The 26,761-nt window shown below is 38.3% G+C and overlaps 1 protein-coding gene and 1 long non-coding RNA gene across 2 annotated transcripts; one reads left to right on the top strand and one right to left on the bottom strand.

Annotated features, from left to right (window-relative positions):
- Window positions 1-836: 836 nt before the first annotated feature.
- Window positions 837-1,984, bottom strand: LOC141643051 (uncharacterized). The gene is made up of 2 exons (XR_012543622.1): window positions 1,908-1,984; window positions 837-1,657 (listed from the first exon to the last, which is right to left on the bottom strand). It is a non-coding gene; the product is annotated as an uncharacterized LOC141643051 (long non-coding RNA).
- Window positions 1,985-4,694: 2,710 nt separating this feature from the next.
- On the top strand, window positions 4,695-15,995 carry LOC141643050 (uncharacterized). The gene is made up of 4 exons (XM_074452072.1): window positions 4,695-4,832; window positions 8,873-8,932; window positions 14,864-15,496; window positions 15,614-15,995. The coding sequence occupies exons 3-4, from the start codon at window positions 14,882-14,884 to the stop codon at window positions 15,686-15,688; spliced, it is 690 nt and encodes a 229-aa protein (XP_074308173.1). The 5' UTR covers window positions 4,695-4,832; window positions 8,873-8,932; window positions 14,864-14,881; the 3' UTR covers window positions 15,689-15,995.
- Window positions 15,996-26,761: the final 10,766 nt, after the last annotated feature.

Genomic DNA, 26,761 nt, shown 5'->3' with positions numbered 1-26,761 from the left:
TACGTTGTACTGCTTAGGTTTTGTTAAAATAATTAAGAATTATAAATCCCGTTTTTATAACTCTAATCCTTTCTAAATCAAACCGCGGAAATAAACTTTGTCAGACCGGATACTCGATCGAGTATAGAGTATTCTTGACCGAGTATCCTCTACTCGGTCGAGTATTCCCATACTCGGTCGAGTATTCCTGGGCAGTACACTGCCCAGAAACGCACGACACACTTACTCGGCTAAGTAAGCCATATTTGGCCGAGTAACTAACTTATAAAACCGTAGTATTACAGTTTTATTTTGCCAAATTTGAAAGTGGTTTTCAATTGTTCTCGGGGGTTCTGCACTTTTTTTATGGGTGAGTATTATTTCATTTTTTTAGTACCCTTACCACCCTAAAAAAAAGGAACAAGTAAGATCATTATGCGATCATGTACATTTTTCTCAAATCAAGGACATGTCTGATCTTATTTTGAGTTTTAACTGCCCGGCGTACTGTCTTGGGGAAGGAATTCTAATCCTAATCCATCAAATTCATTTCTAGGGAATTAATAATTCTAAAGAGAACATATTTAGTTATCTTTGCCTTTGGGTATTACCTATTAAGGTAATAGTAAAACTTCATATAATATAAGGAGAGGGAGTGGGAGGAGGATTGGATGGAGAAGGAAAGGAGAGAGGAAATGTAACACCCTCATTTATTTAAGAGTCTTTCGTAAGACATTCTCAAGTAAATAAAGGTGTTACCTTCTCAGTTGCCTGAGGTAGTAAGTATAAAGACAAACAATTACCAAAGTACTTTAAGACGATGTATTATTAAAGTGCCTCAAAAGGTTTATTACAAATATCCAACTTGATAAATAAATATTATTAAGTATTCTTAACAACTAAGCGGAATTAAAATAAATAGTGTCTGAATATTAATTAAGGCGATCTCTAGACTCAAGTGATCTCGTCCCAAGCTCTCCTCAAAGCATCCAACACTTCTCACAAGCTAACCAGAAATCAATATGCTCTCAATTATGGTTCATCACAAGTGTTCACGAATACACAGTCAACCACGAGGTTGAGTAGGATAACCAAACAACAATAACAATATTAATAATACGATAGCCTGCAACACAATTAAGGATCTAAACCAAGACCGTCGTGCTCATACACACACGACTCACACACGGCACACACACACGCACCATTCGGTGATTTTCAATCCGACACCACACAGTGTACTGCTCAAGTCCACGGCCCAACCCCTAACGCCACCGTGCCTGTCCGACCATCATACGTACAGAACCACATCACTTGCACGTCCCCAAGCCTGACCGACCAAATGATCTCAATAGCAATGTCAATCTCAAAGCCAATCTCTTTCACAACCAATCAACAACAGAGAACCAACCAACAAGATAATAATAAGATAATAAGACAACAATGATAACAATATGCTCAAGACAACAATTATGACGATATGCTCAAAACAACAATTACGACGATATGCTCAAAACAACAATTACGACGATATGCTCAAAACAACAATTACGAAGATAATCCATCCTTCAAAAATTCTCCAATTACCAATATAGTATAGTTGAGTAGTTAATCTACCTTTTAGCAATTCTTCTCAATAAAGCAATTAATCAAAAGGCCTCTTCAACAAATTCACCACCTAAACAATAATTAAATTATATATAATTATTAACTAATCTTATTAATAAATTTAAGATGTAAACTACCAAAAACAATCCCGCAAAAACGCCACAAACAACCCCAAAACCCACGGCCAACCGACGGTGGTCAACCTGCCGGTCAACAGCCACCACGACTACGGTCTCGCTGGTCAACAACCAAGTCAACGGTCACAATACGGGTCAAGGTTGAAACATAAATAATTGATATTAGGTGATTAGATAACTTACCACAATTTAATTATTGCAAGGTGAAAACTCCGTCTTAAAGTTGTCTCACAAAAGCTCTCCTCACAATTGTATTTGAGTTTATAAAGAAAAATAATTATGAGTGTGAGACATAAGGTTGGTATTTATATAAATTGGTAGGAGAAGTAGGAAAGTTTTACGAAAGACCTTTTAATAATAAAATAATGAAAATATCTTAAAGCATAAGTAACACCCAAACCAAATACTACCTTCCTTCAATTTGGTCCCACTGTGGCCCCACACGGCTCACTCACACGGTACCAACCGTGGTCCCCACTCCGTCTTATTTGCTTATTTTATTTTACTTATTTTATTTTACGACTACAACTTATTATTTATTTATTCCACTTAATATTTCATCTTATGATTTATTTACGACTAATCACATAATTATAAATATAAACTATTAATTAAATACGGAATATTACAGGAAAAGAGGGAGAGATATGGAAATGATGAAAATGCGAACATAAGCGAATGAGTGGGAAGGATGAAGGAAGAGGGAATGTGTGATTATGTGAACAAAAGCGAAAGAGAGATAGAGAGGGAACGAGAGGGCGAGGAAGGATGAATATGTGAACAGAAGAAAGATCTTTTTAATTTATTCTTGTGCTTTGTAATTCATATAGGAATTTTTACATACATGACAAGCTGAATGGAAAGTAGGAAGAGCAACTTATCAAGCCGCGGTTAAAGTCTCAACACTTCTCAACGCCCTACTTATGGCTTGGTGGTCATACGGTTGCTCAACATTATGGTCTCTAGATTATGGTGTTGGATAGTCTCATTAATGGAGTCAGATACAAAAATTATGGTAAGCAAAGAGCAAGTATCCATCTCTTTGTTTATCAGACGTGTCTGCTAAACAGTCAAGCCTAGGTCCAGTAGGACATCTACTAGGGACAAATTATCTTGATATAACTGTAATTATGAGGTCAATTTTTTGTTTACCTTCGATTAAATACCCTTCACAAAGAATAAAAAATAAAAACCATATAAAACGATGATTGGGAGGTAGGGAGTAATTTTTATAAGAATTTTACTACTTAAGCAAGTCAATTCACCTGAGTTCGACTTGGCAATATTATTTGGTAATTGTTTTCCCTTTTACCTTGCTGATATGGCCGTTCTTTTCATCTTGACAAGTGTTGTTTTTTCCTCCACTTTTTTCTGTGTGGCTCAATTGTCCGATTATTCATCTTATATTTTTTCGATGAACACCTTCCTCTGATAGAAAATGTAATTAAGTTGGCGTGTAATGAATAATAGTGTTGTGGTTTAAATTTGTCGATCACAACAATAGTGTTTCTACTTGTTATGTTTCTACTTGTGATGAGATTTGTGAATTTAAGAACTCTCATTATAAGCTTTTTTGTGAGATTTATTATTCAAAGTTGTGCCACATGCTTTCGATGAGTTTTACCTATTTTTTGCTTTATTTGTCAGAAGTTTAGCTTAAGTTGGGTGACTTTATTTCCTGCAGGTATGTGAGTCGAAAATGTTTAGATCCTTTCAGCATGCTAAAGTTTCAAACTCCTTGTATATTATTTTGCTCAGATGAGCTCCATTCCCGAACTTTCTTGAATTATGGGATCCATCTAGTTCGGCCATGAGGCAGTACTCCGCGCTGGACTGAATTAGGCTTCAACGACACAGTGACACTGTCGTTCTTTGATATATTGACATTCATATGAGCAATTCAAGCCAGCACTCGGTTATTCATATAGGATGCATTTCTAAATCTACTTGCCACTGAAGAGCACATTAGAATTGTGGGAGACAACTTATTCTCTAATTGTAGCATTTAGGTCATAATTGTTTGTCACAATTGTCATTCAATGAAGGCGTTTTCTTATTACGCGAGTATTTACGTCATAATTGTTTGTCTAATACGTGCTTATATAGTTATACATCATTAGTTAAGGGGTTTGTTTTGTATTACAACTTGGTACACTAGGAGCTTCAATCTATTTATGGTGCCGTCGATTACTTACCTTCTTCAAACTCTTTGTCGTTACTAAATTCGAACCGACAAAAAATATATCAGGAAGACAACATCGTGCGCGAAGCGCGCGATACAACAACTAGTTGAACCAAATACAAGGTATCAGGACTTCGAGTTATAAACCCATACCACCTTGGTTTTATACCTGACATATCGATACCCTTATGCAAACCAAACGCGCTTTCTGGATTTAAGGGTAAGGGAAAAGTTGTTAAACAAACATAAACAAAGAGAATGAGAGAGTTTCATTCTTTTTCCTAAAGACCCCTAACCCGCCCCTTAGTGTAAACGTCAAATTGTCCAACATTTTATCTAAAAAAATTAGTTATATTACCGATTTTTTAAATGTATGTTCTTAACGCTCATTTTAAAATCTATGTAAAAATAAAATAAAGTCTTTCTACGTGATAATCTTGTGTTTTTTTCGATTTAAACGTGGTACTCATCATCTTTTGAAAACATTTTTCGTACCCCTAAACTTAATTAAAACTTCTTAAAACACTCAAGAAGCTCTAATTTATTTTGACATTTTATGATAATTTGTCAAACTTTTATCACAAATTCCGTTTACCAGATCCTAAATATATTTACTTTATTAAATTTAATTGTTAGAAAACTTAAATGGATATTTTATGGACAGTTAATAAAATTTAGAGTACCAGTGAAGTTTTTAAAGATCGAGGGTATTATTATGTACTCGAGAAAACACGAGGTAATAAGTAGAAAATCCCAATAAAATAAGGAATAAAAAATAAAAAGATTTTTGTGAAATGTTAATGTGATGGAGGAGTAGGTTTTTACTGTGGTTTTAAAGATTTACCCATATAAATAGTGCGCCGAACAATGTCATTCGGCTGTCCATAATTAAAGGTTGAATTCACACGACCTACTCAACTCCGTTTTATTAGACGGTGATTATCGATCTTGTTACCATACTGCAAGATACGATATCATTTGCATATATTTAGGATCGTTTTACTTAGGCAATGTATAATATGGTAATATCCTTTTCTTGTATTTTAGACTAGCTTTTGTGTATATAACCAGGCTTGCATCTATGCTTGTATGTATGAATGACAAAAAAACATATTCTCACCAACTTTTTGTTTCTCTGTCATTTAGTTTTTCTGGTTCTATATGGTATCAGAGCAATTTTGATCCTGATACACCTTCCGCATAAATTTTTTTTTTTTTATATTTAAAATTAAATCAATCAAATATGGTTGGGTTAGACGGAGGAAGAGCAGGTGATGTCAAGAAAGACAACGGGAGCAAAAGCAATGAACAAATTGCCCCGTCTTCACCATTGTGTCTACACCCATCAGAAAGTTTAACCATGGCTGCTAATCATATTGCCCCGTTCACAGCCGAAGAGGTAACGCAATTGCGTAGTTTATTGAGAGCAAAATCTGATTGCAATAAAAAAATTGCAGGTATGACCAGTACAATTAGCAATTGGTTGATAGACAGTGGTTGTTCACACCACATGACAGGTCGGAGAAATTTGCTCGAGAATTTGAGAACAGAACCAGCTTCCACGGTATCATTGCCTGATGGATCAAAAATTGTGGCCAGTGAACATGGTGAAATCGTTTTAAGCGATAATTTCGTGTTGAAGGATGTTTTATTTGTTCCCAAATTAACATGTGATTTAATTTCTGTTAAACAATTAATTGAGGAAAATAATTGTGTTGTGACATTCTTCCCTGATCATTGCACCATACAGGACCAATCTACGAGGATGAAGATTGGACGGGGTGAGCATCGTGATGGGGTCTATTTTATGAAGACGGAGCAAGTTCGAGTATCTCGGATGAATGACAAGGGAGATGCACGATTATGGCATAAGAGACTTGGCCATCCGTCTCACGGTATTCTGCCTAATTGTGGTAATTTAATTGGCGTTAATTTAATTTGGAATAATGATGATGTTTGCGATGCGTGTTGTCGGGCAAAACAAACACGGTCCGTCTTTAAGGCTAATAATAAAAGAAGCGATGAATTATTTAAGCTCATTCACTGTGACATATGGGGGCCATATCGTACGCCTAGTTTTTCGAGAGCACATTATTTTTTGACTATTGTCGATGACAAAAGTCGGCGTGTTTGGGTTACTTTGATGCGCGATAAGAGTGAAGTCTGTCGTTACATGATGAATTTTTGCAGAATGACATTGACCCAATTTGGACAACAAGTCAAGGTAGTACAAAGCGATAATGGGACGGAATTTTTTTCCGGACCGTTAAAAGAATATTATAATGACAATGGCATGCTTTTTCAAAGTAGTAATGTCGATACCCCACAACAAAACGGTAGGGTAGAGCGGAAACACAGAAATATTTTAGAAAGAACAAGAGCTCTCCGATTTCAAGCCAATTTGCCTATTGAATTTTGGGGTGAGTGCGTGTTAACAGCTGCCTATTTAATAAATAGGACACCCACATGAATTTTGAATGGTTTAACCCCGTATGAGGTATTGCATGGTACACGACCCATTTTGGATGATTTGCGTGTTTTTGGGAGCCTTTGTTACGCTCATAACAAGGATCGACCTAAGGACAAATTTAATGAGCGCGGAAAGCGGTGTGTTTTTGTCGGGTACCCAAGCTCAAAGAAAGGATGGCGGGTATATGACATTAAAGATCGAAGAATTTTTGATTCACGGGATGTGATATTTTACGAACACACTTTTCCTTTTGTTGACATGAATTCGTTGGGTATAAACAATGAGACAGACAGGCCAACAGCAGGTGACCCATCTGCTGTGTATCACGACCATAATACTGTTGATTCAGAATCAAATGAAAATGAGCAAGTTACTGGAGAAACAGAGGCGCAAAACAGTGAACAGGTTGCAGGGGAAGAAGCGACTGACAGTTCGAATACAAACACAGATAATTCGAATGAGCAGTTACAACCTGATACTGATGTTTCATTAATAGACGAACAACAGGGGCGTGGTATGCGACAGCGTTTTGAGCCATATTGGAAGAAAGATTACGTGTGCAAATCAACTCGCATTATAGACCTCACGAAAGATGCTCAACCTGATCAGTCCAAATCCGTAAAGAAAGGTACTCGTTATCCCATAGCAGATTATGTCACAACCAATTGTTTTTCTCTTGATCACAGGAAATTTTTAGCACATGTTGATGTTATGAACGAACCACAACGGTATGATGAGGCTGTCCAACAGCAAGAATGGAGAACTGCCATGGACAAAGAACTTGAAGCCCTTAAGTCGAATGACACATGGAAGATCGTTGACTTACCAAAAGGAAAGAAACCAATTGGATGTCGTTGGGTGTACAAGATAAAGTTGAAAGCTGATGGCACGATTGAGCGTTATAAGGCGCGATTAGTGGCACAAGGATACACCCAAGTCGAAGGAATTGATTTCCATGAAACCTTTGCACCGGTCGCGAAAATGACGAGTGTGAGATGTTTACTTGCTGTTGCCGTGGCTAAGGGATGGAGAATAGCACAATTGGATGTGAATAATGCTTTTTTACATGGCGACTTGGACGAAGAAGTATACATGAAACTACCACCGGGTGTCAAAGCAGAAGGCACGAACAAGGTGTGTAAACTCTTAAAATCGTTGTATGGTCTCAAACAAGCGTCAAGAAATTGGTTTGCAAAACTCACTACTTCGTTGACAATGTATGGTTTTGTGCAATCACTAGCAGATTATTCACTCTTTACTTACAATAAAGGTGGAATTTTCATTGGGCTATTAGTGTATGTTGAAGATATGATTATAGTAAGTAATAATCAAGAAGCTAGTGATCGTCTTAAACAATTCCTAGATCGGAGTTTTGGTGTGAAAGACCTTGGTCGATTAAAGTACTTCTTGGGAATTGAAGTGGCCACTAGAGCGAGAGGGCTGTTTCTGAGCCAACGGAAATATGCTTTGTAATTGGTGAAAGAAGCGGGAATGGAAGGAGCTAAACCCGTATACACGCCCATCCAACCAAACCATCAATTGGCATTAGCTAAGGGTCGAATTCTGCATGATCCATTGAAGTATAGAAGATTGGTTGGTCGCCTTATTTATTTGACAATAACAAGGCCTGATTTGATATATTCAGTTCATATTTTAGCGCAATTTGTTCACGCACCAAGACAGGAACATTTGGATGCCGTTCATAGAGTTATGCGCTACATTAAAAGCAGCCCGGGAAAGGGAATTGTGCTCAACAGGAACAGTGACTTGTCTTTGCGAGGTTATTCGGACTCGGATTATGCTAGTTGTCCTCTATCACGACGGTCTATTACCGGTTATTACGTGTCTCTCGGGAATTCACCCATATCGTGGAAAGCACGGAAGCAAGCCACTGTTGCAATGTCTACGGCTGAGGCGGAATATCGAGCTTTAGCAGGCGTAACAAAGGAGTTGTTATGGTTAAAATCATTTTTGCAATCCCTGGGTATCAATCACAATAAGCCTATGGAAATATTGTGTGACAACACAGCAGCTACACACATTGCAAAGAACCCGGTCTTTCATGAGCGGACTAAGCACATAGAGGTAGATTGTCACTTTGTTCGACATCATATAATGAATAAAACAACTTCTACGTCACATGTGAGGAGCAAGGACCAAATCGCTGATATCTTTACAAAGGCTCTTGGAGGGGAAGCTTTTACTTATCTTCAATCCAAGTTGGGCATTGGAACTCCAAGTGCTCCAACTTGAGGGGGAGTATTAGACGGTGATTATCGATCTTGTTACCATACTGCAAGATACGATATCATTTGCATATATTTAGGATCGTTTTACTTAGGCAATGTATAATATGGTAATATCCTTTCCTTGTATTTTAGACTAACTTTTGTGTATATAACCAGGCTTGCATCTATGCTTGTATGTATGAATGACAAAAAAACATATTCTCACCAACTTTTTGTTTCTCTGTCATTTAGTTTTTCTGGTTCTATACCGGGATCCCAAGACTTGTATTGAATCTGCTTATTAAACTTTCAAAGCAATAATTTCAAGGTAAATTCCTTTTATCATTGTTTTTTTTTTATTTTTTTATTTTTTTATTTTTTTTGGGTTTTCTGCTGTTACAAACTACGAGTACATTGGTAATCTTCGTGCTATAGGCTTTGTCATTTCCTCATTTGTTGTTGTTCAAATTGATGATCTCCTCTGGCCTTTGAAGTCTTCCTTACTAAAAATGTTATGTATTGTTAAACTTAAACGCAATTTTAGGGTTTGTATTAGGGCCGGTGATTATAGCTTTGTATACCCGGCCCATATTATGTATAAATACATTGATTGATTAATGAGAAGGAATACACATGAATTACACAGAATACAATATCAACATGGTATCAGGTTCAGGAAACCCCTATTCTCTTCTCGCTTTCTCTGCCGTCTAAACCCTTTTTTTTCCTTTCCTGTTCTTTCTTCTCCTCCGATCAAACCATGACAGTCGGTGGGGATGATTCGAACACTCCAAAATAGAAAATTGATCCCTTATCCCCGTTCTCTCTTCACAATCAAGAAGGACCGGGTCAGTCTATTTCCCATATCAAACTCCGAAGCGACAATTATGAAGAATGGAGTCGTTCCATGCGTCGATCTTTGAAATCAAGGCGCAAGTTCGGATTTTGTGATGGGACAATTGCTAAACCTACGAATGAATTTTTATTAGGGCAATGGGAGGTTGTCCACTGTACTGTGGTTCAATGGATTCTTAATTCCATTGGCCCGTCTCTTCTCGACAGTGTCTCCGACACCGAAGATGCTCGGGTTTTATGGCTGGAATTGGCGGACCAGTACGCGGTTGTTGATGCTGCAAAAATTTTTAATCTCAAAACACAATTACATGAGTGTCGTCAAACCAAAGGTATGTCTGTTACCACATATTACGGAAATTTGAAATCTTTGTGGGATGCAATTGCTGCGCAGGAACCACCTTTCAAGTGCGACACAGTAGTTAGCACTTGCGGAGTGACTAAGGCTGCTCTTGCTAGACAAGATACGGAGCGGCTCCATCGCTTTCTCATGGGTCTCGATAAAACTCTGTATGGCCCTATTCGGAATCATCAACTCTCGCTTGACCCTCCTCCAACCCTTAACCGTGTTTATCATGCGGTTTTGCAAGAAGAACTTCTTCTCCTTGGTTCTGCTACTCCCGCTGAAGCAACGGAAGTTATGGCCTTCGCTGTTAAAGGGCCTACTGTCCAAGCTGCTTCCTCCGGCGCGCCTGATTGGCGTGCATTACGTGATGCTGAGCGACAAGAAAAAATGAAGCTGAAGTGCCCTTTTTGTACCGCACCGGGTCACGATGTGACTAACTGTTACATTAAAACACAAAAATTTCCGGAGTGGTGGGGAGGTCGCCCTCGCACGGTGGACGAGGTGAAAGCTAGGCGAGAAAGATTTACCTCTCGTTCGTCTTCTGGCCGGGTTAATTTCCTCGGTGGTGGCTTGGGTTCGGGTTCATCATCATCTTCGGACCGTCTTAGTGGTATGTCTCCTCATTGGGTTATTGACACGGGAGCCTCACATCACGTAACCGGAGATGAGACGTGGTTAGCTGATCCCCATCCTATTCCACCATTTCCGGTTACCCTTCCAAATGGACAAAGTGTCTCGGCTATTTTAGCTGGAACGGTTCGCTTAAATGAATTTCTTGTTTTACGTGATGTTCTATATGTGCCTAGTCTCGCTTGCAATCTCTTGTCTGTTTCTCAATTGGTAGCTGCGACGGATTGCGTTATCAGTTTTACTAACACTTCTTGTCATATTCAGGACCGGTTTTTGAGGACGAGGATTGGAGTCGGGGAGCAGCGTGACGGACTGTATCTTCTTCGCACGGTGGTAAAACCAACAATCCATCGGGTTAGCGTTGATTCTTTTGATTTGTGGCATCGAAGACTTGGCCACCCATCCAATAAAGTAGTTAAATTATTGCCTTGTGTTAGCAATTTACATTCTAATTCCGAAACAATTTGTGATGTTTGCCATGAAGCAAAACATAGTCGTAGCAGTTTTGATTCGAATACTAATAAGGCTTCTACTATTTTTGAATTAATACACTGTGATTTATGGGGTCTATATCGAACTCCGTCTTCCTGTGGTGCAAAGTATTTTTTGACTATTGTGGATGATTATTCTAGAGCTGTTTGGGTCTATTTGCTTACCGATAAAACAGAAGTCACAGATATGTTCTTAACTTTCTTTGCCATGGTCAAAACCCAATTCTCAGTCGTGGTAAAACAAGTTCAATCGGATAATGGGACGGAATTTTTTGCTATGGCTAATTTTTTTCGACAACATGGGGTTTTATTTCGTACTTCCTGTGTTGGTACCCCTCAGCAGAATGGGCGGGTTGAACGGAAACATCGGCATATTTTGAATGTTGCTAGAGCTTTGATGTTTCAGGCGTACTTACCCATTTCTTTTTGGGGTGAATGCATTTTAACTGCGGCCTATTTGATTAACCGTACTCCGTCTATCTTGTTACACAATAAAACCCCTTATGAGCTCTTATTTGGTTCCGCTCCTATTTATACGCATATTCGGACTTTTGGCTGTCTGTGTTTTGCTCATAATTTGCATACCAAAGGTGATAAATTCGCTAAGCGCAGTCGTAAGTGCTTATTTCTTGGGTACCCTCATAACAAAAAGGGTTGGAAGGTTCTTGATTTAGTAACACGGGAAATTTTTGTGAGCCGCGATGTGTATTTTTATGAGCATAGCTTCCCTTATTTTCCGGATAATAAGCAAATAAGCAACGACACTGAGCTGATGGGCGCTATTCCTTCTTCCTCGCCTGATGATGACACGGACCACATGGCTCCAGATTCGGGTATGGACATTGCCACTTCTGATGGGCCTAATTCGGCCTCTGCTACTGGGCCTGATTCGGCTGGGCCGCAATCAGGGACTGCTACGGGTGCTCCGACAGCTACTGAACCGACAGCTGCTCCGGGCCCCGCTGATTCCTTGGGTTCGACTGATCAGTCCGGGACTGCCATGGGGCGTGGTAAAAGGACCAAGATTCCTTCTTCTCGTCTCAAGGGTTTTGTTGTTGGTACCACCGCGGATACATCCTCTGACTCCGACTCTTCTCCCGACTCTCCTCGCTCCTCAGGTACACCTTATGCTCTAGCTAATTATCTCTCATGTCACAATTTTTCTTTGCGCCACCGTGCTTTTATTGCAGCCATCACTTCGGGTGTTGAACCACCCAACTTTCGCGCTGCTCTCGCTAGTCCGGATTGGTGTAAAGCCATGCAGGCTGAAATCGTTGCTTTGGAAAATAATGATACTTGGGAAATTTCTGATCTTCCGTCTGACAAAAAGGCTCTTGGTTGCCGTTGGGTTTACAAAATCAAATATAACTCTGACGGTAGCATTGAACGTTACAAGGCTCTATTTGGTAATTTTCGCAATCATCAGGTAGAAGGTATAGATTATGGTGAAACCTTCGCTCCTGTCGTTAAAATGGTTACGTTCCGCACTCTTTTAGCAGTTGCAGCTATTCAAAAATGGGAACTCCATCAGATGGACGTCCACAACACTTTCTTGCACGATGATCTTGACGAAGAGGTATACATGAAGCTGCCCCCGGGTTTTGGTCAAGGTCGTGAAGGCAAAGTGTGTCGTCTTAAGAAGTCCCTTTATGGACTTAAAGGCCCCTCATTTGTTGGTTCGCAAAATTAACCACCGCCTTGCGCAAGTATGGTTTCATTCAGTCTTATTCTGATTACTCTCTTTTCAGCTACTCTTGTGATGACGTATGTGTTCATGTCTTGGTCTACGTTGATGACCTCGTTATTACGGGTAATAACTCCCTTGCTATTTCAAAGTTTAAATCTTATCTTGGGAAGTGCTTTCACATGAAGGATTTGGGTGTGTTAAAGTACTTTCTGGGTATTGAAGTGGCGCGCAGTTCAGAGAGTATTTTCTTAAGTCAACGGAAATACGCTCTTGATATTATTTCTGAAGTTGGCTTATTAGGGGCTAAACCGGCTCTTACTCCTCTCGAACAAAATCATGCTCTAGGTGCTGCAAAGGGGGAATTGGTTGCTGATGTCGAATCATATAGGAGACTCGTTGGGCGATTGCTTTATCTCGCTGTCACACGACCTGACATTTCCTACTCCGTTCAAGTTTTGTCACGGTTTTTGAGTCAGCCTCGCAAAGAGCATTTGGATGCTGCTCTTCGGGTGGTCCGTTATCTAAAAGGTTGTCCGGGTCAAGGAATTTTGTTGAGAGCCGATAGCAAGCTTGAAGTGACGGGGTGGTGTGACTCGGATTACGGGGGGTGCTTGACCACTAGGCGTTCCGTGTCCGGCTGGATCATTTTTCTTGGTGACTCTCCCATTTCGTGGAAAACAAAACAGCAGCACACTGTTTCACTTTCCTCCGCCGAAGCCGAGTACCGTGCCATGGCTACTATTTTGTGCGAATTAAAATGGCTACGTAGCTTGCTTACTAGTCTCGGGATTGGTTTCTCTCGTCCCATTAAAGTCTACTCCGACAGTGACTCCGCAATACAGTTAGCTCAGAATCCGGTCTACCATGAACGGACAAAGCACATCGAAATCGATTGCCACTTCATTCGTGACGCTATCATTGACAAGACTATAACTCCTATTCATGTTTCGACCCATAACCAATTGGCTGATATTTTTACTAAGGCTTTAGCTTCTTCTCAGTTTTTGTTTCTTCTTCGCAAACTGGGCATTCTTGATTTACATGCTCCAGTTTGAGGGGGTATTAGGGCCGGTGATTATAGCTTTGTATACCCGGCCCATATTATGTATAAATACATTGATTGATTAATGAGAAGGAATACACATGAATTACACAGAATACAATATCAACAGTTTGAGACTGATAGAGTCAATTGTCCGGAGGCGGCATGCAGGCCGTGGGTTGTGGTGTCTCTTACAGTTTTATTCCGTCACTTATAAGACCGTCTCATGTCAATATTAACTTGAAATCCAACCCTTTCAAGCGAGAAATTGCATCTATTTTGCATTACAAACTTTTCATAAACTCCGAAACATTCATTTCCATACGAGCGATTAAGAGGGTAGAGAAGATGATATAAAAACTCAACTCAGTGAGTCAGTGCTTACTAGTTAGTCTCATGTTAGACCGTCTCCTCGGTTGGAGCCCTGGCCTTCATGGCATGCCGACAGCGGCTTTCAGGTCTGCAGGCTTTGTTGTTGCTAGGCTTCCTGCTTGAAGTAAGTTCTGCATTTGATCCCAAAACACCCTTCTAGTAGAACTCGTCCTTGATTGTGTTTCCTTCTCCTCAGATGGAGGAGTAGAAGTTGAAGTAGATGGATAGTTTTAAGGTCCATTCGAGGGCTGGTCATATTCTGCTCTGTTTAACCTTTGCTGCTAAACCCTTGTGTTCTACAGTCATTCATAGGTGCTGGGACTACGGCTTTGTTATAAGCTTTGTGAAAATCGAAATATGCTGACGTGAACCCATTGTATGTAATTAGTTTGAAACGAACACCATTTCTTTTAAAAGTTTCTTAAATAACATTCTTTGAGATGTCCCATCTTTACATAAGAGGAGACCAACCATTAATCTATGAATATCACCAAACTTTCCTCTAACCCATTAACACATAAAATAATGTGAAATTGTTAATTAAAACTCTATAATTTGTTTAATACTAGTATAATTAGGAAATTCACTCTCCAATCTAAAAGGTGATTGTAAAGTGTGAAATCACTTCCCTTTCAATATCCATGTTGGGCAGAATGACTGTCCATGTGGAGCATGATTATGTCGGCTAATACAGTAATACTCAATATCGAATTGGAAACTGATTTTGCTACACTTATTTCCCTGTTGCTTCTCTCATCATAAATTGAGGGAGGTATTTGATATATCAAGATCAGTGTCCGTCGTCAAACAAATAATGTATTGTCTGTTGTCATTGACAGAAACCATATCTAACAGCTATGGGAGAGCAGGAGATCAAATTGACTTTGAAGCTTCTGGTAGACAAAAATGCTAAAAAGGTTATGTTTGCCGAAGCTGGTAAGGACTTTGTGGATTTTCTATTTCACATAATGTCCTTGCCAGTTGGTACTATTGTGAAGCTCATTGGACTTAAAGGCATGGTAGGAAGTCTTAGTGATCTCTACAAAAGCATTGAGTCTTTGAATAACCAATATATGGAGGAAAACATAGAAAAAGACTATGTGCTTAACCCTGAATTTAATGTTCCCGTTCCTTTGTTGCTGCTAAATGAAGCCGCAAAATCCTCAGCTGTACCTCCGTTGTATAGATGTGTGTCGGAGTATCATGGTCACACTGTAACTAATGACCCAAATCAAACTTGCCCTCATTGTGGTGCAAAAATGACCAAAACTGTGACCTATAAAAGTACTGTGAATGAAGAAGTACGCAGCGCGGCTAAGGGATATGTGAAGGGGATCATGACTTATATGGTGATGGATAATTTGGAGGTTAGACCATTATCTACTATTTCTGCTATCACTCTGCTCAACAAGTCCCTTGTCAAAGATCTTGGTTTCTTGCTGGAAAAAGAGGTCCAGGTTGGTCTCAATGAGGTAATGCATCTTCCATTCTCGCCTAAATTGTTGGTTCTTTGCAGTTGGTTATATATTGTGAGAAATAACATTGAATTACATTTTTCTGGCAGTGATGATTGTCTTATGTATTTACAGGGAGTAGCTATTTTGAAGGCATCCTTGGAGACAAAGGCTGTGTTGAGTACTGTCTTTCTTGGTGAGACAATCTAGTGTCTTCATCGTAGGACTGAATATGGGCTAATGGGTATTGGGTACAAAACTAGGTTGACTTATGGGTATGACTATGCAGGCTGTATTTGCATTTTGGCTGTTGCCATGTAATGACCTTTCAAGACCGTTTTCATTTTCTTTTAGTTTTTTAGTGCTGCAGTCCAAACTCTAGCTTCATTGTCGTCCTTTGTTAAGTTTGAATGATGTTTGCTTAGTACTACGTACATTGGTTTGCCTCATTTGCTTGTTGCTACCATTAGTAATCTGTTTGAAGAGATGGATGCTATGACATGTATTTTGTACTTCACTTGGGGATGGTTGCCCTTAGGCTTATGAACTGCACATGCATGTTCCTTCACATTTGTAATCTTGAGCACAACAAGATAGGAATTAGCTTATATCTGAGTTATGCTGCCTAGCAATGTTGGGGAGTTCAGATAGCTACATTTCATTAGTCAAATACAAGAGTAGTAGAGTAGCGAAGTCTTAAAAAGAAGGGGAGTGAAGTGATGATTGTGTAATGTATGTACAGGGAGTAGCTATTTTGAAGGCATCCTTGGAAACGAAGGCTGTGCTGAATTGCAGCTTATACTCTAAAACAAATAAACTATGAGTTTATATGGTGATGGATAATTTGGAGGTTAATGGGTATCAACAAGGACGTGAATAATGGGAACTCAAGCCACCTTTAGCCTTCCCAATGAACAATTTGGTAAAAAAAAACATAAATACTCTAACATACAAGCCTAAAGGTGTCTTCATCGAAGGACTGGATATGGGCTAATGGGTATCTTCTTATTAATGAAGGAATTTGGAAACTGAAGCCACCTTTAGGCTTGCGAATGAAACAATCCGGTCATTTATCATCTGGAAACAATATACCTTATCTCTCTTTATATATATATATATATATATATATAAACAATCTTTGGTGCTTGACTTACATCATAAACTGCATTAAGCAATCTCTATTAGAAAAATGAGTTCGGAAGGAATGAAAGCGAACCAAGTGAAGTTAATGGTGGATTCAAAGGCCAAAAAAGTTGTATTTGCAGAAGCAGGAAAGGATTACGCGGATTTCCTCTTCCACATTCTGTCTTTGCCGCTTGCTGCCGTTGTTAAACTACTGAACAATGAAGACATGACTGGCAGTCTACCAGCTTTATACAAGAGTGTTGAATCCTTAAAGACGGATTACTTTGCACAGAATGTCAACAAAGATACAGTTCTCCTGCCAAAACTTATGATTACTCTTCCTCCATATTGTTATCACTCTCTAATGTCCCGGTAACCTCCATGCTATTTAAGTGTCCAGATCACTACTGTGTAAGTGATCGGAGTGGCGCAACTTGTTCTTATAAATTTGTAGGTAGTCGTGGTTATTTTGAAAGCTGTGGAAAGACCATGACTGTGGTGACGTTCACTTATGGCAACCAGTCAGTAGGTGATACATATCCGGGATTTGTGAAGGATGCGGTACCTTATATGCCATATGGTAATGGATAATTTGGAAGTCAAGCCTATGTCTATGACTCTTATCAGGTCCCTTGTCAGTGACTTGGATTATCTAGTCGAGGATGAGGTTCAATTCAGCCTGAAAGAGGTATATCTTCAATAATTTTATGAGACTCACTTTAACAAACACATTAGAAAAGCATTGATGAAAAACTATCAATTTAAATCATTAGATGTGTAGTGAATATATGTTTCGTAAGAGTAGACATTGAGCAGAAGAATGGGCTTATAACTTATCTTCAAAGTTGATCGTTAATTAGCATCTAAATGCATTTATTGCACGCTTTACAGTAAACATAAATTTGAAGTGTTATTTATAGTGTTATGACGTTTATGCAGGGCTTGGCATTGTTGAAAGCTAATTTAGAAGTCATCTATTGAAGTGTTTCGAATGATGGTATAATTTTGGATGAGTAAGGTTATGTAATGGTCGGATTTGTTTGATCAACAAGATCAACTTTGGTTGCCGTGTATTTTATTTGTCTCGTTTTGCCGTGTGTAAGGCTGTTCTATTGAGATATGGTATTACAGAGGTTTTGTTGCTATCAGTAAGTGCGGTCGTTGTAAGCTCACTGGTTGTGAAGCTGCGACATATGTAGTTATGATCTTTGCTCATGCCATTTTGTTCAATCCAATCTACTAGTATAACCGTCTTATTTGAATTTTTGTGCAGTATCTATAGGTTAACAGTCTTGTTCTTCTATCCTTCCATTTATTTTGCTGTAGTTTTATTCAAAAAGTTGTGCTTAGTTGAACAAATTTTAGTTCAACTCATCAGTCTAACTTCAAGTTTACTAGATCTCAATATTGGATTAGTTTCAATGAGTATTTGGTTTCGACGTGACAAGAACCTTGGGAACTCAAGCAAGTACACCAATGAAGCTACTATATGGGTTCATTCTAGTAATCATGAACCAATAGTGATCACTTTCTACGTTAGTAATGGTAGATCAACTATTCAACTAATAATCCCTATGAATAGTACTCATACTTTATCACTTTCTACGTTAGTAATGGTACCAAACTCAGAGAGAAGCTACTGCAGAGAAGTACAGTACATGTTAAGTTTGCAGAAGCAAGGGAACTGAAACTATCGGACAAAAAACCAACCATGATTATATTAGTAATTAGTAACTGTGTCTCACTTTAGTTTAAGGGTTTTTCTAACCTATGCCCACTAGGCATAGGCATAGGATAAGAAACTAAAATAAGAAAGAATTAAATGCTATTTTTATGGAAAATTGCAATATGTCATCACTTTTACTTCTATTTACAAGCAACACATTTTATTCTTAGATAAGTCGGTCGATCAAACATGTATCACACCTGTAGTTCTCTGTATAGTTCGACTACTACAAGCCTACAACTCTACAAGATTATCTGCACTTTATAGGAATCTTGCTCACTTCTTATTTTCATTTTTCCCGCAAAAACAACCATAAGTCCTTGTGGTTAGACTATTGGAGTTTCAACTTTCAATTGTTTCTATTTTCCATAAGTCACCTTGTTTGAATAAAAACAATTGAGACTAGTGTTCGAGAAACGATGCAGTTTGAAGTTAATGAGAGGCATATATAGGAAATAGTCTCATTGTAGAATTTGTGAACATTATTAATATAGTCAAATGGATTGCATACAGTCGTTATACACATTGCTAAGGAGAAAAGAACAATATTAATAACGTGCATAGGTAATTCAATTCAGCCGCTTGTGTTGTAGTTTTTGTATTACAAAGATTACAAACTAGTAACTTATACAAACAAAGGCACTAAAACAGAAATGTAAACAATATAAGACGGTTTATTACACCCAATCGAATCGTGTTGAACACACTTTCCTTAGAGTATTTCGACCCTATAGCCTTTGGGTATCACGAAATCTCTGTAGGATAAGACGATTCCTTTGTCTAAGGCAAGAACAAAGAACAATTAACAATGAGAGTCTTTTTTTTATTTGCTTTGTTTAATGTCAAACGTAAAAAATGCAAAACGTCTGTCAAAAGTTTTTACACTTCTTTATACATATGTGTATATAAAATACACACATATTCTGGATAAGTATGTTGGTTGAAATCCAACCAATCATTAGCAATGATAACTGAATGATAACTGCCAAAGTTTTAGAAATACGCGAATAAAAACAGAAAATCATGCAACCCCTGTCGGGGATATGTAACCCCGATCGGGGACGTACCAAATTTGATAATTGTCAAATTTGTGATTCTCAATTTTCGTTAAGTATATGAAATACTTTAACCCCGAGTATATAACCCCGATAGGGGACATAATATACTACGACAACACTTTTATAGTGTCCCTTATCCATTATATACATGAACTCGATATACGATTATATGAGCATACACTCCGTATTCCCGACTCACATTATATCCATTACGAGCTCAAACCGATTTGACATAAGAAACCCGAATACACTTAAATGTAATGTGATCAAAATCACTAACATTCCTCCCCCATTTAAGTGTATCCCTTGTTTCAAAATAAAACAAGAAAGCAAACAAGTCTAGGCATAAATGAAAGTGTCCCAAGGATTGAACTTTCACATTAGTATATTACACATTCCAAATATTCGAGAATCAAGGTGTCCCACGGATTGAACCTTTCAACCCATATTGAATACATGAAGATAACATACACATAGACTCAATAAACTCTTAAAGTTACAAACTTGACACTATTGACCGCCTTGTGTCCATATCCTTTCATGAGAGTATAGGAAGCCAAGTCCAAGCCTCTTGAAGCGGCTACACTTCACACTCACATAGGTGAATCTTTCATCGTGCACCTGCAAAATGCACTTTGTCAAAGATTTCATTAAGAAGTATTAAACTTCAACCTCTTGTCATGCAGGTCATGCACATACCTTTCGGGACTATAACATGTGCCTCAATCTTCCATAATAAGCCTTCCACATTGAACTTAGCCTCTAAAGTTTGTTAGAGGGAAGTTGGGTATCTTATCATAAAGATCTAGACGGACTTTAAACCCATCCCGATTACCGACTTTATAACCAAGTCCTTAGCTAATCCCTTCGTCAAGTGATCAGCCAAATTATGATGTGTCCTCACGAAATCAACGGAAATAACTCCTTGAGTAATCAACTCACGAACCGCGCTATGTCTAACACCAAGGTGTCTAGACTTTCCGTTGTAAACTTCACTATAAGCCCTAGCTAAGGTCGCCGAACTATCACAATGGATATAAATAGGAGGAATAGGTTTTGGCCAAACCGGAATTTCATAAACCAAATTCCTTAACCATTCCGCCTCTTTACCGGCAGCAGCTAAAGCAATGAATTCCGACTCCATAGTCGAACTTGTTATACAGGTTTGCTTCTTAGAAGCCCATGAGATAGCTCCCCCACCAAGCAAGAACACCCATCCACTAGTAGATGAATGATCCTCCATGTTGGTGATCCAACTAGCATCGGAATACCCTTCTAAAACCGAAGGAAATCCGACATAGTTCAAACCATAATCCATGGTTTGCTTCAAGTATCTCAATACACATTTTACCGCAACCCAATGCTCAAGGCTAGGATTACTTGTGTATCTACTCAACTTGCCAACGGCAAAGGCGATATCTGGTCTAGTGCTTGTCATGGCATACATCAAACACCCAATCACTTGAGAGTACTCAAGTTGTGAAATAGCTTCACCTTTATTAGGCATAAGCTTAACACTAGGATCCATTGGAGTGTTAACCGGAGAACAATTTCCATGATTGAATTTCTGTAACACTTTATCAATGTAATGAGATTGTGTCAAAGAGAATCCCTTGTTCTCACGCTTGATCTTTATACCAAGTATCACATCTGCCTCACCCATGTCTTTCATGGCAAAACTTGATGACAAAAAGGCCTTAGTAAGGTCTACTTGATTTTGGTCGGTACCAAAGATCAACATGTCATCAACATATAGACAAATAATGACTCCATTACCGTTGTCATCAAATTTGCTATACACACATTTATGCGATTGATTTAGTTTATACCCATTTGATAGAACAACCTCATCAAACTTATGATGCCATTGTTTAGGAGCTTGTTTAAGTCCATACAATGATTTAATTAACTTACAAACCTTATGCTCATTTCCGGGCATAATAAATCCTTCCGGTTGTTTCATATACACCTCCTCTTTAAGCTCACCATTCAAGAACGCCGTCTTGACATCCATTTGATGGATCACTAGATTATTAATTGCAGCAAGTGCAATCAACAATCTAATAGTAGTAATGCGAGCTACGGGAGCATAGGTATCGAAATAATCAATCCCTTCCTTTTGTCTAAAGCCTTGGATAACCAATCTAGCTTTAAACTTGTCGATAGAACCATCAACTTTCATCTTCTTTTTGAAGATCCACTTGCAACCCAATGGTTTACAACCACGAGGTAAATCCGCAAGCACCCAAGTGTTATTGCCCATTATGGAATCCATCTCATCATTCACCGCCTCTTTCCAAAAGGAAGAGTCATGAGATCTCATCGCCTCATCAAATGTCTTAGGGTCCTCATCAATGTGAAAACAATATGGATAATAGTTTTCACATCCATCCTTTGAACCTTCAACCAAATAGGTATGAAAATCGGGACCAAAGGATTTAGCAATCCTTTTTCTCTTACTCCTACGAATTTCAGGTGTTGCTTCTTGAGTTGTGACATTGTCACTTCCCTCAATAGCTCCACTAGAACTAGGTACTAGATCCCTTGGCTTCGGCATTGATGAGAAACGACTCTCATCAAATATCGCATCCCTTGACTCAATTACGGTGTGAACCAAACAGAATCATTAGGTTCAATTACATAGAACCTATAAGCCTTTGAATGCGCAGCATATCCAATGAATATGCAATCGATGCCCCTTTCGCCCAAGGTTTTAATCTTGGGATCGGGTAGTCTTACAACAGCCCGACAACCCCAAACTCGAAGATAATTCAAGTTAGGTTTCTTTTTGTACCAAAGTTCATATGGAGTGTCTTTATTCCTTTTGTTAGGAATCCTATTTAATAAATAGCAAGCCGTCAACATGGCTTCACCCCAAAATCCGTCAATCAAACCCGAGTAAGACAACATGGAATTAACCATTTCTTTTAGGACTCTATTTTTCCTTTCAGCTACACCATTTAATTGTTGTGTATAGGGAGGAGTTACTTCATGAATGATACCACTTGACTCAAAATACAATGGATCATAATATTCACCACCTCTATCAGAACGCAACCTTTTAATCAAAACCGATTGTTGCAATTCTACTTCATTTTTAAAGACCTTAAACTTATCAATTGCCTCATCTTTAGAGTGAAGTAAATATATGTAACAAAACCGACTAAAATCATCAATAAAAGTCACTACATATTTTTTACCACCTAAAGACGGATAATTGCGAAAATCACATAAATCACTATGTATAAGTTCAAGCACATGTGAGATCCTAGACACATTACCAAATGATTGCCTTGTGATTTTTGTCAACATACAAGTATTACACTTATTAATGTTCATGTTAAATGATGGAATTAAACCATCTTTAGACATAGTTTCCAATATTTTATAATGTACATGTCCTAATCTCACATGCCAAAGATATGAAGTATCATTCATAGAGAAAGCAATAAATATGGAACTTTCATTTGGAATAACATTCAACATAAACATTCCATTACAATAATAACCAAATCCAATAAATACACCATGTTTAGATAAAACATACTTATTAGATTCATATACTTGTTTATAACCAAGTTTACTTAAACAACTACCGAATACAAGGTTTTTTCTAATTCCGGGTACATGTAATACATTATTTAATTTTACAATATTTCCGGAACTAAATTCCAACACCACCATGCCACGACCTACAATAGGAGCGGTAGACTCGTTGCCCATATATAGAACGGATCCATCCTTCACTAGTTCATAATCCTTGAACCAATGTCGATCCTTGCAAACATGATTGGTTGCACCCGAGTCTATCCACCATGCCACTACATCATCCTGCACATAAAATGCCTCAGAAATTAATGGTACATAATTCACAACCGAATTAAAACCAATGTCTAAAATCTGACCTTGATTAGTGGGTGGACCTTGGTCATTAGACCCTTGTCCTCCTTGGCTAGTACTTGCACCCTTTTTCTTTTTGTGCTTTCCAACCTTGCAATTTGCTTTCAAATGCCCGGTCTTTCCACAAATCCAACAAGCACCTTTCGGTGTCTTGTTAGACTCATCATTGGTGTTGTTAAAAGGGCGTTTCTTCCCTTTAAATTTGTTCTTGAAACCCTCTCCCTTTTCCATCATATTGACGGAAGAGGATCCCATAACATCCTTACCTTTTCCTTTACCACCATCTTGCGCCCTTAGAGATTCCTCTATGCGCAAGTGGCTACCAAGTTGAACAAGACTCAACTCTTCCTTTTTGTGTTTAAGCATATGTTTAAAATCCTTCCATGAAGGAGGCAACTTGTCTATTATACTAGACACCGAGATAGATTCATCCATCTCCATCTTATGTTGTGCAAATTGTCCCAAAATCCGGAGCAATTCATTGTATTGTTCCATTACCGGTTTAGAATCAACCATTTTATAATTCATGAAATTTCCAACAAGGAACTTCTTACTAGAAGCATCCTCATCCATATATTTAGACTAAAGTTGATCTCATAAATCTTTAGCGGACTCAACATTTTGATAAATGTCAAAAAGCGAGTCGGACATACCATTCAAGATGTGACCACGACAAATGTAGTCATCATTCTCCCACTTGCTTCTCTTTCGTTGAATTTCCGCAAGAGTTTCATCCCCCACAATCTCAGGCATAGGAGTACTCAACACATACACAACCTTCAAAGCGGTGAGGAGGAAGTGCATCTTCTTTTGCCAACGACGGAAATCGACACCCTCAAATGTCTCCAACTTTCCAAACTTGGTAGTCATGTCCTTGATTGAATCCATTTCCAAATGCAGAAAATACTCTAAGAATGTTGTAGTTTTTGTATTACAAAGATTACAAACTAGTAACTTATACAAACAAAGGCACTAAAACAGAAATGTAAACAATATAAGACGGTTTATTACACCCAATCGAATCGTGTTGAACACACTTTCCTTAGAGTATTTCGACCCTATAGCCTTTGGGTATCACGAAATCTCTGTAGGATAAGACGATTCCTTTGTCTAAGGCAAGAACAAAGAACAATTAACAATGAGAGTCTTTTTTTTATTTGCTTTGTTTAATGTCAAACGTAAAAAATGCAAAACGTCTGTCAAAAGTTTTTACACTTCTTTATATATATGTGTATATAAAATACACACATATTCTGGATAAGTATGTTGGTTGAAATCCAACCAATCATTAGCAATGATAACTGAATGATAACTGCCAAAGTTTTAGAAATACGCGAATAAAAACAGAAAATCATGCAACCCCTGTCGGGGATATGTAACCCCGATCGGGGACGTACCAAATTTGATAATTGTCAAATTTGTGATTCTCAATTTTCGTTAAGTATATGAAATACTTTAACCCCGAGTATATAACCCCGATAGGGGACATAATATACTACGACAACACTTTTATAGTGTCCCTTATCCATTATATACATGAACTCGATATACGATTATATGAGCATACACTCCGTATTCCCGACTCACATTATATCCATTACGAGCTCAAACCGATTTGACATAAGAAACCCGAATACACTTAAATGTAATGTGATCAAAATCACTAACAGCTTGCATGGTACCAATGAACAGTAGCCTTTGTAATCAATTATTCATTTACTGGTATTAACCACTAACCACATACTACTACAGAGTACTACATAAATCTTTCATTCTTGCTACTCGTTACTTGAAGCCAAACACTGGCAATCGAGATGTGCTTAAACCAAAAGCTACGTTACCGTCCCATTGTTGTTGCTTCATGATTGTTCTTTCCACCGCATGGACAATGATGTTAAAGATAACAGGTGTACATGTAGTAATGTAGTGGAGAATATTGAGAGGTATCAGGCAAGTATGATAACAGCTCCCACATATGTGAAGGAAGGGAACCTTTACATGGTGATTGGTGATGGATAACTTGGAGGTCAAACCAATGTCCATTGCTCTCATCCAGTCTTATGTCAAGAATTTTGATGATTTGGAGGCTAAAGAGTTTGAAGTTGGTCTCCAAGAGGTAAAACTCGCCTTTTTATTTTTGTTGTGATTTAATAGACACAAGGCTTGTACTTATTGCCGGGTTTGGGCCGGGCCCAAGTATTAAATTAGGCCCAATTGTGCGGGTTGGGCCGGGTCGGCTACAAATGCGGGCCTATTTTATCGGCCCACACGGGCTTAAAGCGGGCTTCGGGCCAATTCGAGCTAAATATTTTTCCTCTTGAAATAAGTTTAGAAATCTCCATTATGAAGTTAGATACTTTGTGTATTTGTTATCAAAATTTTCGTATAAAATTATGTGATTTTTTCGAGTATCGTCAATTAAGAAGTACTCCTTGTTGGGGTTGGTGTCCTTAACAGTTAGTGCAAGGACTTATAAACCTCTAAAAGGATCAAAGGGTATACTTTGTATTATTATCAGTTGATCCACGTTTATCAATAACGGTTGGCTTGCTAGATAAGTTTGACGTTATTGTCATACAGATGGCGGTGATCAACTGGTCCCTAAAAGTCACACCTATAGGATACGTTCGAGAGATGTGACGGTATGAAAATACTATCATGTAGATGCCAAAAATTGACTAACCAGTTAGTCCAAATTATTTGACTAAGTAATTAGTCAAATATGTGATGTTGAGATATTATATTTAATACGGATTAAATATCATGGGCTAAGGCGAATTAACCAGTTAATTCGTAAAATTAAATATACGTGATTTATATTTAATTAAATGTATATTAAAATAATTATACAATACTGTTTTGTCGGACACGTATTAATAATTCAGCTAACCCGAATTATTAGCTGATGCCTTAATTTCCGATAACCGATAATGATTTATAATCGACCACGTCATATACACTTAGCGAGTGATGGACCGGACCGCGAGTTTAAGTGAAGAGAAATTGAAAAGTCCATACGGGCTCCTCTCACTCGGTTTGGCCGAGAATCACCAAGACAAAAGGAGAGCTTTCTCCTCTTGTCTAACCTAATTCATTCTTGCTAAAAAACTTAGGGTTTCGAAGAGCATTCTTCTCTGTAGAAACCGAGATCTCACATCTCAAGCAAAACACACATCAGTTCTCCCTATATTGCAAGGCAATCGGAGAACACTGTTCTAGCACAAGGGCATATCTCGGACAAAGTCTTGGGTGCAACGGTTAGGAGGAAATCTGCTTAGATTTCTGTTCTTTACGCCGCAATTTAAAGGACCCGAGGTTGATTTCTATACACTTATCGTTTCTATTGTTTTTATCGTTTTATGACTATAAATTGCATGTTTAAATTTCTTTATAGTCCTGCAATTTAAGGGTAGTATACGGATATTCACCCACAAGTGGTATCAGAGCGAGGCCACGTAAATTTTTATGTGTGTT

Source organism: Silene latifolia, chromosome 2, assembly GCF_048544455.1.
Source record: "Silene latifolia isolate original U9 population chromosome 2, ASM4854445v1, whole genome shotgun sequence".
NCBI classification, from domain to species: Eukaryota; Viridiplantae; Streptophyta; class Magnoliopsida; order Caryophyllales; family Caryophyllaceae; genus Silene; species Silene latifolia.
This window is presented reverse-complemented; position numbering and strand designations above follow the sequence as displayed.